This window comes from Pteronotus mesoamericanus, unplaced genomic scaffold (genome assembly GCF_021234165.1).
Source record: "Pteronotus mesoamericanus isolate MK-2021 breed Mesoamerican mustached bat unplaced genomic scaffold, CSHL_Meso_final contig_56, whole genome shotgun sequence".
Taxonomy (NCBI): domain Eukaryota; kingdom Metazoa; phylum Chordata; class Mammalia; order Chiroptera; family Mormoopidae; genus Pteronotus; species Pteronotus mesoamericanus.
The window spans coordinates 1,045,721-1,058,654 of record NW_026555201.1 but is presented as its reverse complement, the minus strand read 5'-3'; the positions used below and the strand labels follow the sequence as shown (position 1 = coordinate 1,058,654).

At 40.3% G+C, this 12,934-nt stretch overlaps 1 protein-coding gene across 25 annotated transcripts in view; it reads left to right on the top strand.

Annotated features, from left to right (window-relative positions):
- The window catches only part of R3HDM2 (R3H domain containing 2), a 155,576-nt gene that overhangs the window by 119,719 nt on the left and 22,923 nt on the right, over positions 1 to 12,934 (top strand). For 12 of the 25 annotated variants that reach the window (XM_054579960.1, XM_054579959.1, XM_054579966.1 and 9 more), the window contains 7 exons: positions 1,140 to 1,218; positions 1,846 to 1,905; positions 2,463 to 2,603; positions 3,039 to 3,147; positions 5,878 to 5,973; positions 8,878 to 8,909; positions 9,008 to 9,061. In XM_054579960.1, the coding sequence (XP_054435935.1) occupies positions 1,140 to 1,218; positions 1,846 to 1,905; positions 2,463 to 2,603; positions 3,039 to 3,147; positions 5,878 to 5,973; positions 8,878 to 8,909; positions 9,008 to 9,061 (571 nt within the window). The remainder of the gene's footprint in view (positions 1 to 1,139; positions 1,219 to 1,845; positions 1,906 to 2,462; positions 2,604 to 3,038; positions 3,148 to 5,877; positions 5,974 to 8,877; positions 8,910 to 9,007; positions 9,062 to 12,934) is intronic. The other 13 variants (XM_054579974.1, XM_054579963.1, XM_054579972.1 and 10 more) reach the window with 3 other exon arrangements.

The window sequence follows — 12,934 nt, the reverse complement described above, 5'->3', positions numbered from 1 at the left end:
ATCCTTGCTTGGGACGGTGCCTAAGAAGGTTACTTTCTTTGCTGCTTTATCTAACCCTATCTTAGGGGCTTACATGCCACAGATAGCTACTCCATTAACATTGGTGCTACCATGGGAGGACATTGTATTCAATTCTGATTTTATTTTTGCTCTGGAATAAACGGTGACATGGATCATCACTAGCTGCGGCTCCTCCAGAAACCATTTATATTTTGGGATGCTTGATGTAATTTTTTTAACTGCAGATTTTCATGTTATTAAGCTCTCTTTGGTTTTAAACTCTTGGGCTGATAGTGAAAAGACATGATCCATAAAAATGATACTTGAGCCCTGGCTGGGTAGCTCAGTTGGCTGGAACATTGTCCTGGTACATCAAAGGTGTGGGTTCAGTGCCCGGTCAGGGCACATACAAGAATTAACCAATGAATGCACAAATAAGTGGAACAACAAATTGATGGTTCTCTCTCCCTTCCTCTGTCTTTAAAATCAATAATTTTTTTCTCTTTCTTTTGTTATTGTTTATTCTCTTATAGTTGTCCCAATTTTTTTTCCATTTTGCCCCCCTCTATCCAGCCCACTTCTGTGACTACAGTCAACCCCCTCTCTGTTGTCTATGTCCATGTGTCATTCATAAATGTTCTTTAAAAAAAATTTTAATATGTAAAAAAAAAAATGATAGTTGAGAGGAAAACGGCAGCCTTGAGATTAAAATTTTATAAATAAATACAAATTATCGTATAAAGAGTGCATATAAATTATCAACATTTGAGCATACTTACTGAGATTCTGGAAAATTCAGCCTTGACTGCCCTTACCTGGCACTTACTTTCCTTAACTAGAATAAAACCAGCTTTGTTTTGGTCAGGACATTCAGTAAGTACTTATTGATGGTAAGGTGGTTTTTCACTATAATTCTGATGCAACACTATGACTCATATTCTACCTTCTGTAACTGTCATGAGCAATTTTGGGGGGCTAGCAAATCAAAGTCATTCTGGTTTTTAAGATAAAACCCCTGAAGTTTGATTCTGCTTTCCTGTTCTCACTCTCCTGATCAGGTTGTGGATTTCTGCTTAGGATTAGATATTATCCAAGGCAATTTTATTTATTTTAAATTTCTTTTGTTGTGGTGGTTTTAGACTCCAGCCAAGAATATACGGACTCCACTGGAATAGACCTACATGAATTTCTTGTAAATACACTGAAAAAGAACCCAAGGTAATAACATGATTTGATGGAAGAGGGGAAAGGGCCAGCGGCCAGAAGAGGCCAAATAGTTTCTCAGAATTTTTCCATTAGAATCTAGGGTACCCATCCCCCCGACCACCATTTCTCTCCAGTGTAGTTTTATATTCTGTGAGGGATTCAAAATACTCTCATAATGAGGTTTCTGCTCTCAAAAGAGTTGAGAAAAATTCTGTAGAAGAAAAATGCAGAGACAAAGAAATACGAAGGTTGGGAGTACAATTAAAAGCACAGAAGAAAACAATTGATTTGTACATAAGCTAAATCGTAATAGTTTTAAAATTCTATAAATCATATAGAATGTAGAGTAGATTAGATTTCTAGGTATTAAATATGTGTTTATATGAATATGACTGCCAACAGAATTAGGTTTCTGATAAGGGTAATAAAGTACATGGTTAGCAGGATCTGCAAAATGCATACTTGATAATTTTTAAAAAGGTCAGTGAGACTCAGTAGGCACTGCATTTTGATCCACTGTTGGGATTTGGCTCTGTCTATCCCTTTAGTTTCTGTAGCGAGCAGGTTGTGTTCTCAGTCCTTGCTTTGAATGTCTATGGGAGGCTGCTTTTTGTTTTTGTTTTAATGTTTTCTAAACAGGGACAGAATGATGCTGCTAAAATTAGAACAGGAGATTCTGGAATTTATTAATGACAACAAGTAAGTTACTGGAATGAAACACAAATTTAGAGGTGGGAGGGGCACCAAAAGAAATTTAGGTACAATTTTAGGATATCCCTCTTTCATCCTTTCCTTGAAGTCTGAATTTTGAAGTAATTATTCACTGGAAACCAAAAGGAGTTGGTGGGGGAGTAATTAGAATGGATTAAAAAGTATATGTTTGAAAATCAAGTGAGGTGTTTAAGTTACTGGATAGACTTTAGTTGAAAAGAATTTATCTTTTCAGCAATTAGCCCTTGTCCCATATTTCATTATTCTTAAATTTATCTCTTTTTTATTTGTAGACTATCATCCAGGTGGATGAGACCTGGGACTTAAGAAGTAGTCTTAATAAAGATAGTAGGTCAGAGTAATCTACAAAATACTATTGCTAAGAAGCTGAGAGAACCTTTTTGGTTCCCATTGAGTTAATATTGAATATCTTTCTTATAATATGGCTATTTCTCCTAAGAAATTCCCCACTTTAGGTATTTCTTAAAAAATTACAGTTCGCTCTTTATTCTTATTTTGCTTTTTCCCCCTGCTTTTCCTTTCAGTAACCAGTTCAAGAAGTTCCCTCAGATGACCTCATATCATCGGATGCTATTACACCGGGTAGCTGCCTATTTTGGGATGGACCACAATGTTGATCAAACTGGAAAAGCTGTCATCATCAACAAAACCAGTAACACAAGAATGTAAGAGAGGAAACCACAGATTGGGAAGACTTTCCCAGGATAGCTTCTGGGGTAAAAGAGCAAGGTTGTAGGATCAAGATGTCCCTTTCTGGGGAGGGGATGGGATGGAGGGGGCTGTATTATCAGTTCCTGTTTCCTCACTCTTGTGAGGCCTTGGATATAGATTCTAGAGGCCCTGATGTTTTGTGAAGACTGGCTCCTGGCCTCTCTTCACCTTTACTGATAGAACAGGTATAGCTTTGGAGGAAGACAAGTTATAGATGTATAAAGAACAGACCCTGAGGATTTCGTTAAAACCTTCATGTGACTTTCTGATGCCTGATTCCAGAAATCCCATGAATGGGAGTTGTGGAATTTAAGAGAGCTGTACTAGAAGGTACGCTTCCTAACAAAAGAGTTTTTTCCCTCCCTTCCATATTTCTCTGCCAATCCCAGCCCTGAACAGAGGTTCTCAGAACATATAAAGGATGAGAAGAATACAGAATTTCAACAGAGATTCATTCTCAAGAGAGATGATGCCAGTATGGACCGAGATGATAACCAGGTAAAGAATGGAAAGGGGTGGGCACATAGAGAGATTGCAGTAAGAGAAACTGGGAGGGCAGAAGAATTTTTGTGGGATGGTGAAAACTTGAAATATCTTAGTACAGAAAAATATATTGAGCTATACCAAGTTGGCTTTGGCTTAATGTTGAGGGTTGACGACACTTGCTGAGCTGAATGCCACCCTTTTAGCCCCAGAGAGACATGGTGCTGAGGTTTGCTGGGTTTTCTCATTTGGCCTGGAACTCTCTGGTTTTGCCACTGACTTCTAATTCCATGTCATTTAGGGACAAAGCAAGGTCCCTTTCTGCTTCAGCTTTGATTCAGCTGATGGCTTTATTCTTTTTTTTCTTTTAATAGTTAGGGATTTCTTTGGGAACTACCCAAAACTACTTTATCCTGCTTCCACTCTTATCCTAGCTCAGGGCTGGCCTTGTACTGGCAAAGTTGTGATCTGATTTCCCCATATATTATAAAGGTGTTTTTGATCCCTTTCTGCAAATTCTTCTCCCAAGTCCTTCCACCAAGGTGAGTGAGTTCATTTGACTTTTGATGCTGGGAACCACAGACAGTATCCCCATTTTTGATCCACTCCTGTGGGAATGAGAAGTGACCAATCTGCCCCATCCATTCATTTACAGGCCCGGCTGTTGCCCTGACCTAGAGCCCACCCTTTAGATAGTAAGTGATCTTTGGGGATTAGTTTTCTATCCACATATGGGGTTTAGATCAAGCCTGCTTCTGCTTGACCTCCAAAGGAGGTTAGGTGGGGGAACCAGGATTAAAGTTTGAAGAACATGTTTGGGTAGCCCCAATATGACGTCTTCCTAATTAATGGTAACTGTAATTTCTCACCTCTAGAGTCAAAATTAGTTTCCTTGGGATATTGTATGTTCTTGAGCCCAGGACTTTTCCTGCTTTTTACTTGAGAATTTGAGGGAGTCTTTTTGAGAAAAGTGCCATTATCTGCTGTGGACAAACACACTGGGTCTGATTGAAAACAATGAGATAAACAAAAAGGCAAAATTTAAAAAAACAAGGAAGAGCCTTTCCATCCTGATGCCCTTCTCTCCATTTTCCCAAGACCCTTTTTCTGTGGATCAGGAATTATTCAGGCCTCGAGGCACATTGAGGAGGTGTGGAATCTGTCTCTGTTGTGAACTTTTCATATCTCAGCTTCAGGCTTGATCCATAATAGGTTAGGCTCTGTGCACTTTCTGCCTGTGATATTAATAATAAACACAGTAATTGCTTTTTTATTGAGTGTTTTTCCTGAATTAGACTCTTTTCCTAATACATTTTATACATAATCTCTTAATCTTCTCCACAACCCAGTGTAGATGGGGGTTATTAGCCCTCCTTTAAATGTAAGAAAACTGAGGCTAAGAGATGTTATTTGCCTGAGTTGTCGTTACTCAGAGGTGGCAGAGCTGAGTTCCCACCTGACCTCCAAGCCCATTACGCTCTTTCTGCTCTGCCACTGGTTTACCAGTGCTAGGGTCTGAGGACAATATAGCACCGTAAGGTCCTCTGTCTTGGAATGGGATTTATAAAAGAACATACAGTGGAACTTAGATTCTTAGGCTAGTGAGAACTAAATCTAGTCAAAAGTCGATACTTCTGAAGTTATGCCTAACTCTGGTGAAGATGAAGAAAATCAGCCTAGAGCAGCAGTCTCCCTGGTTGCTTCATCTGAAGCTTTCAAAGCCTCTGGATTGAAGGTCGGAATCTTTTATAACCTGATGACATTCATTTGATGGGTTATCTACCTCAGAGCTCTTTGCCATCAAGAGCATTATAGAAAAAGACACTGTAACACTCTACCCAGGATAGTGCTCACAGCTCACAGACCAAGAGAGTAAAAGATAGTGTTGGAGAGTTGGATGGGAGACTAGTCAGAGGTGGTGATCGCTTCAGCCATCCCTTCTAGTCACCTCACTACCTTTCTCAAAGAATGTGTAAGGTTCTCTATCCTCCATCCCCTTCTTTTCTCTTTCTGTCGCTCTCTCGCCCCCCTCCATTGTACCTTATTTGTCTGTTCCTTTCTCTGTCCGTCCTTCTTTCTATTCTGTTCTTTTCTTTCTCTTTACCTCTTTGTGTTGCTCTGTTCTCTCTCTTCTTTATTTCTGTAATTTCTGTCTCCCTCCCTCCAGGAGCTGTAGTTAAGATGAGAAAGAAATTCTTAAGCATTGAGTTTAGCTTTACCCTTGGGATTTTATTTCCAAGGCCTTCTTTGCTGAGCCATGTGTAACTTGGATCTTCAGGTCATGGCATTCATAAAAAAGGGATAATGTTAGGTGCTAGACCTATAAAATTCTTTACATTCAACTCTGCCAAATATCTGTTTCTTCTCTATCTCTAGCTTTCTCCTTTCCCTTCAGAGCAGTGTTGTTTATTCCCTCAGCTATTCTCTTGATCCTTACTGATTGGAGAGTACCTGATTACTATAAGGAAGCAACCCAATCCTTATAAATAGTTGTTGTTCTTGATACTCTGGGGTCGGGGGGTGGGGAGATGGAGAGGCCCCAGCTATCCAGGAAACCTGATCTCCCAAACTGCATGGTCAGATGTACCCAGTGAAACCTGTTCAACACTGGAAATTTTATTTCTTTTTTTTTCCCATTTTTTTTATGGCAACTATAAACTCTCCCGGTTTCTCTTCCTTGCTGGTGTGCAGTGAGCTTGCAGTACGAGGAGAACTTAACTAGCTTAATTCTGCTCATCGATCTAGATCAGAGTTCCATTGCAGGATGGAAGGAGGAGCAAGTCAATAGAAGAGAGAGAGGAGGAATATCAAAGGGTCCGAGAGAGAATATTTGCCCGAGAGGTAAGTGTAGCTTCTGAGAGTTGTCAGCCCATAGCTTTTAGCTCTTAATCTTTGGAACTGTGAATGGAATGAACCCTCCATAAATGTGTTTTTGTTTTTTGTTTTTTGTTTTTTTAACCAAAATCAGCCAGCTCCAGATTTGATCTCTAAAATTAAATGCGGCTTATTGGGAAGCTGCAGATTTTTTTTTTTTGTATTATTTTTAATACTTTCTGCTCTATGGAATACAAAGAGAACAAATGGAGTGGCTGAATTTGGTGGAGATGAGTAGATGGAAAATAGAATTGGTTTTGGCAGGGCTTATGGAAGGTCTCTGAATCTTGCCTATCAAACCCTCCTCCCGCTTACCCTCTTTCACTTCCACTATTCATTTTAGGCATCTTTGCTTCTAAGTGGAAGACTTAATGTCCACACAGCCTATACATTCATCTTGTTAGGCCAGCCTCATTTTTAGGATATGTTGGTGATTGTTAGAGCACAGGCCTGGCATCCATTCTGTGACCTCCACGTTCCATATGCACAGAAGGTACCACTCACTAGCCCCTGCAGTCTCTACCTGAACAGAAAGTCTCTTTCTTCTATATTTCTTAACTTGCTTCTTAGAATAGGACTGGCTCCTTGGGCCAAAAGCCAACATGAATCATTTTAGGCAACTTTATTTTATTCTTAAGAATTGTGGCCATATCAAATATACTTGATACCCCCGTCTGTATCTAGTGGCCTTTGCCTACCAAACTGAAGAGAAATAAAGCAGAAATTCAGGAAAGGCTGTGGGTAGGCAAAAGAGGAACAAATCTCCAGGAAATGTAGGATCCAGATAGCAGCACTATCTTATAGTCAAGTTAGCAGACAGAGGAGGAAAAGCCAGCTTCCCTTTATTGTCAAAAGATGGCCAGTTTTAATCAATATACTTAGATGGACAATACTCTCCACTCTCCCTTCCATCAGGAAAACTGTGTGTGTGTGTGTATTCATCACCACCGAGCTCAGACAAATATTGTCTCCAACCACAAGAAAACTGAACTCATCTGTGAACTTGTTGCCTTGTCTCAGGAAACCCAGGTGTTCCAAGGATCCTCAGTGCAGACAGATACATGACAAACCTTCTGGCCCAAGGTCCAAAAAGAAGGAATCTTCTTACCTTCTGTTACATAGACTTCCATTCTGAGTCAGGAAAATCTGTCCTCTAAATTATACAATCAGGATCATTGGATAATCCTCCAAAGACAGTTCTAACCTTTACCTGCAAACCAGTCGTGTAGAGTGAGAGGAGAGAGGTCATTTGTATTTGGCTGTGGCCAGTGGTGACCCTAAGTTGTGGACAGAGCAGGTTGGTGGATAATAATAGCAAAAACTTAACATAGTACTTACTGTCTTTCAGACACTCTTCTTAGTACTTTGCCTAAGTTATTTAATCCTCGTACTAGTCTTATGAGGTAGGTTATGTTATTTTTCTCATTTTATAAATGTGGGACTGAGGCAGAGAGAGGTTAAGTAATCTAAAATCACACAACTGGTTAAAGAGCTGGTGTTTTAATTCAGGAACTCTGGCTCCAGAGTCTGTGCTCTTAACCCCAAAAGTAAACTGCCTCTCAATAGCTTGCTTTGCTCTGAGCTCTTTGGATTAAGAAGTACCAGTGACATCAGAGCATAGCAAGCTATGATATTCACCTCTGCTTCACTGACATGAAGAAAATGACTGTCCCACCATGCCAGCCAGTAGCAAAGCCACAGATACTCTGAAAGTACAAGCAACTTTTAGTGTATTGGGACTAATTATGAACAACACTGGAATGTGTCTACCTACAACCATAACAGAGTTAGCTCTCCTCTTCTTTTTTTCTCCAAATTTTTAGTCTCTCAAGCCTCTGCTAATATGCATATCCTTTGTTAAATCCTTGCGGATTTATCTCTTTCAGCACTTGCTCCATCTTGCTGTGGTAGAGGCATCAGGAATCCCAGGAGGTCTAGACAAGGAAAAAAGGCCAAAGCCCACCATACTACAAAGATTCCCATGTGGAGAGGAACCTGGCCAGTCAAAGGGAGACGATTGAGGGTGGAGCTGTAGGTTGGGGCAGAGAGGAGGAAGGCACAGGGCAAAAAGAAAGGGAAGTGGCAAGAAGGGTGTTTGGATGGAAATGCTAGTGCTGCAGCCTTCTCTGGAGCCTGAGCTGTATATTGGGAGAACTGCCCCAAATAGGCTCTGTTCTGTGTGGAGCCTACTCTGCTCAGCAGCTGGACATTTTTGGTGCCTTTTCTCAGGCATGGGAGTCCACCATAATGCTTACTTCACTCAGCTCAGTGGCTTTGTCAGGAAATGATCCCCAAAAGGAATGTTGCAGGCTTTTAATTTTCTCATTTTTTTCTAGGCTCTAAAAAGTACCTGCTTCCCCAATTTCTTAACTCTCCTTGGGTCTCGGGTCAGAATGTCTTTCATTTTGGCCAGGGTAGAGGACAGAAATGGAATAGTCACTGAGATGTTTTCCAAAAAAACTAAATTTCTTTCTCTTGTCTCCCTTTTCCCTTTCTTTGAACACACTCTTTACTTTAACACACCAGTTATTATGTTCAGTTTACCTCTAGAGAGAATAAATTAAGAGCCTAAAAAGGAAATAATAGTTAGGTTAATACTTTCTTCTTCCTCCTTTCCATACTTCTAACTTTATCAACCCCTCTTTTTAAAAATTCTGGGAAGGCTAAAAATGCTTAATACTCTATCCCATTAAAGGTGAGAGTCAGATTGGGTGTGTGGGTGTGGGTCATCCTGTCCCTGCTCCCTCTCTCCCTATTGGGGGGTGAGCTTGGTTTGAAGACCTTGGGTATTCATAGCATCATGGACACCCTTTTCGGTTATGCCATGCTGTTTTCTTATGAGTTATTTTCCGTTTTTTCCCCCTCACCTAGACTGGCCAGAACGGATATCTAAATGACATCAGGTTAGTACCACCTAGCATGTTCCCTGCTTCTCATTGAGCTTTGTCAGTGAGGTTAATATAATCCTGTAATGATGCTTTTCTTTGATGTTAACCAACAGACTCTCCAAAGAAGCCTTTTCTTCTAGCTCTCACAAGAGAAGGCAGATTTTTAGGTACTTCTGTGTAATCTATATCTCTCCTTGTTTTGTTTTGTTTTGTTTTAATTTTGTTTTGTTTTGCTGTAATCTTTTCAGCGGAGTGAGTTTGCTCCATGCATGGCTGCTTGTGGAATAATTCAATCTGTGGTTTTTGCAACATTGGATATTTTTCCTCATTAAGACAAAGGCTTCTGCTCAGTGACTTTATTTTTATTGTTGCTGATTTCATTTTTAAGTTCTGGATAGGTGGTGAAGGGGCCAAATAGTTATATGGGATAGGTACTGTTTCTTCCCAGAAATTTGCTGGAACTGGGCATTTTTGGAGGAGTTCAACATATTAAGGTAAAAGAATGGGTGTCTTCTAAGCTATCTTTTCTGAATCTGTGAAAAAGATGTGAAGAGCTTATCCCTGACTCAGCATAGGGAATGTTTTGTATCATTAAGAAAGAATAATATAAACATACATGTAAAAACACATACAAACACCTCTCTATGTAATTTTCTCTTTGTAACAATGTAATGGGTAAGGTGACCCATTTCTGACCCACAAGGACCTCAGAAACGACTTGTCTGCCTTAGGCAGGCTTTAGAGCATGTCGTTCATATGATTGTCCATGACTTGCTCTTAATGTTGGTGAAAGGTGCTATATTAACTTCTCCAGTGCCAAATACTTTCCATTCAAAGCAGTCATGAGAGCCTTCCTTTTATTGTCTCTCCATTCAACCCCAGCAGATTACACGAGGTGGTGGTGAGAGAGACTGTACTTTAAGACCCTATCCTGGCACCAACGCATTTTAAGTATGTTCTTCCCATTTACTGTAGAAAAACTATAGAGCACAGAAGACCTGAGTATTTAATACCAGAATTCAAGTCTAACCCTTTCCAAAGGGCTTCTCTCTTTTTGAATCCTAAGCTTGATAGGACCAGCTAACTCAGATTAGTTAGAGCTCTCATCCACAGTATTTTAGTTGTCACTCTCCTATTGTCCTTTCAAAAGCTAGTCAGACCATCTGCAGATTGGGAGAGAGAGATTTTCCATTCTTGGGATGGAGGATTTATCTCCCTTTCCATATCTTTTTCTTAGACTGTCCCACCCTGAAGTCCATCTGAAAGCCCTAGGCAGAGGGTGCTCTGCATTGGTGGTGCGATCAAGATAGAGTCTCCTTTAAAAGAAAATTAATTAATTCCTGTTTCACATTATACAAGTCAGAGTGGAAAACCATCCCAAAGTACATATAATAAACAGAAGTTTTAAATTAACTTGTGTGTGACTTCATGCACAGTGCTTTACAATTGCTAAAGTATACTGTATCTGATTCAGTCCTGAATTGGTAAACTGGTTTTCATGTAAGAAAACAGAAGCAGAGAGATTAAGTGGCCAAACCAAGTTTTCGTGGCTATTAGTGGCAAAATTGGGACTGACTCTTTTTCCAGTGTACTTTTCATCATACCACACCAGCTGTCTACAAACATCATCCCTTCCTATCTGAGTAGTGTTCCATTCAGAGCCCTAATTCAGGTTTACTTAGTGCTGTGGAGCGTCAAACTATATCAAACTATGCAAATAATAGCTTGAAGGATCTAGTGAGCAGGTGCAGCCCTCTCCTATCCAGACCTCTTCTATGCTGCTGCTTTCCATACTGAGTTGTGATTAAAGATCTAGGTCATTTAAATGCAGTTCCATGAACTCTTATGAGGATATTTTTTTTTTTTATTCGGGTACTCGTCCAGAACTCTAATGATTAGAAGCTGATCTTCTTTAACTGCTTTATACCTTTATTCCCAAGTTTGTGAAACAAATACTGGCATACCAGATTTACTCATCCACAATTGGCAATAAATATGGCAACTTCCCAATTCTTTGAAAGATTCTACTCCACTGATAAATAAACCACAATGAGCATTACTGATATTTATTGCCACCTTTTTCACAAACCTCTCTACCCACTCCCTGGATGCAATAAACTGGACTTTTCACAGCATTAAATCTACTTGTAAAAACTAAGTCAGCTCTGATTTCACAGGAGTACGAAGTATGAGTGTTCTCTGTCCTTCACCCCCATCTCTCTAAAACAAACAACCTGATCCAGTGCTCAGAAGTGAGTTTGGTAGTTTTCCCTAACTGCCTTGTTTTTAGCGAAGTAGAAAGACATGACCAGACATTGGGTTTAGTGGTAGGGAAGGAAAACTGATCTCTTTCCTGGCCAAGACTCAACTTAGATCCTCTAACTCTCAGGTCAGCAGATCATCAGACAGGCCACATTTTGAGCACTTGGCCATCACTGTCTTGGGGGAGGGAACCAGATGAGTACAGAAGTGCTGACACTATGGCTCAAGCTTCCTGGGTGTTTGGCTTAAAGTTGATTCATTCACTGTACTCTGGTAGAAAGAAAAAATAAATGGCAGAATTGTCCTAATAGGGAGTGCAGTGTTTGATTTAGGTATAAAAGGCCGTTAGGACTTTTGCAGAATTCAAGCTCTAATGTCTAATGAGCAACCTCATCCATTGCCAGTGCTATACCCATGATTCCCACAAATACACACACTTCTTTACTGAGTTCTTTCAGTAGACTTGCGTTTGTCCATTGAGACAGAGCTATTGGCTCTCTCTTGGGGTCTGGTTCTGTTCCTGGAGACCTGATTTATACTTCTTTCTTGTTTCCCATTCTACTTTGACATCCCCAAGAAAAAGGAGTAAAGTTCTGGGGAACCAGGAATATTTTCTAGTCCTCTATTCCAACTATATAGAGAGAAGTTTTGAGGTTCTATATAAATCTACATGGGATTCAGAGAAGAATTAGCTTGTCCCTAACCAGCTGTATCAGTGTTTTATTGGCCCACCATGACTGGCTTGGCCAAAAAACTAAAATAGTGACCCTAGCAAATACTTTGCCCATCTTCTTTATAGTATCTTTGGAGTAGATATTCTATAAAGAAAGGTATTTTCTTTAATATTACTCCCTTAAGAAAAATACCTGTATATATTAGAATAACTCTGAACCTAGTGTCTTTGAAGCTAAGGGGATTGGGATGGGGTTTCCTCTTTGCTTTAGAGGTAGAATGGTGGTGAAAAAGAGGGAGTCCAAGCTGCTATGAATTTTGCTTAACTGTTCCCCAGTATACACACCAAACTCTTTGTAATTGTTGACATTTGGTTTCCTTAGGTCATCAGTTGGGAATTGGAGATGTGAAAGGGAAATCCCTGGTTCTTGATTGCTTATTAAGAAGCAGTAAGAGCTCAACAAGACTTACAGCTTTCACGCCAATGCTGTCTATCTTGAGTTAATAGATACAGGTAGTGATTATAGCATCAGGACAACCCTGATATTTCTAGAACAAAACAAGAAGGGACGAATCCCTTTTCTCCATAGCCTTGTGCCTTGCTTAGGGCAATAGGGTTATTAATATGGAGGCAACTAGGCACAAGCCCCCTGCTGTTTGCCATCCTGGGTCCTAAGGGCATATATGCTTGATTATGCGGAGGACTTCAAAATCCTTAGAGACCGTGTGAACTAATCATTCCCAGATAACAACAGAATTTCCACAAAACAGGTTAGGTCAATTCTAGACTATCAGACTGAGTTTTCCAGAGTGCCCCTGTAGTCCACCGTGTAGTCCTCTTCCCACCCTTGGAACAGTGGTCATAAGAAGCACCTCTGCTGGCTTAGGCACCTGTTATGTGGAAGACCTGCTGTGGGATTTATCCATGTCATGGGCTACTCCTACCTTCTGGCACTAGTAACTCCTAGGAGTCCTTTTGTTTTAGGAACTTCCAGTAAAAGCTGATACCCTTTTCAGCTCCCCACTATTTCCTACATGTGTGGGGTCCCTGCAGTGGGAGGTTGGGGGAAGAGACCACAGCCAATCTCAGCATCATGTGTGTGGTT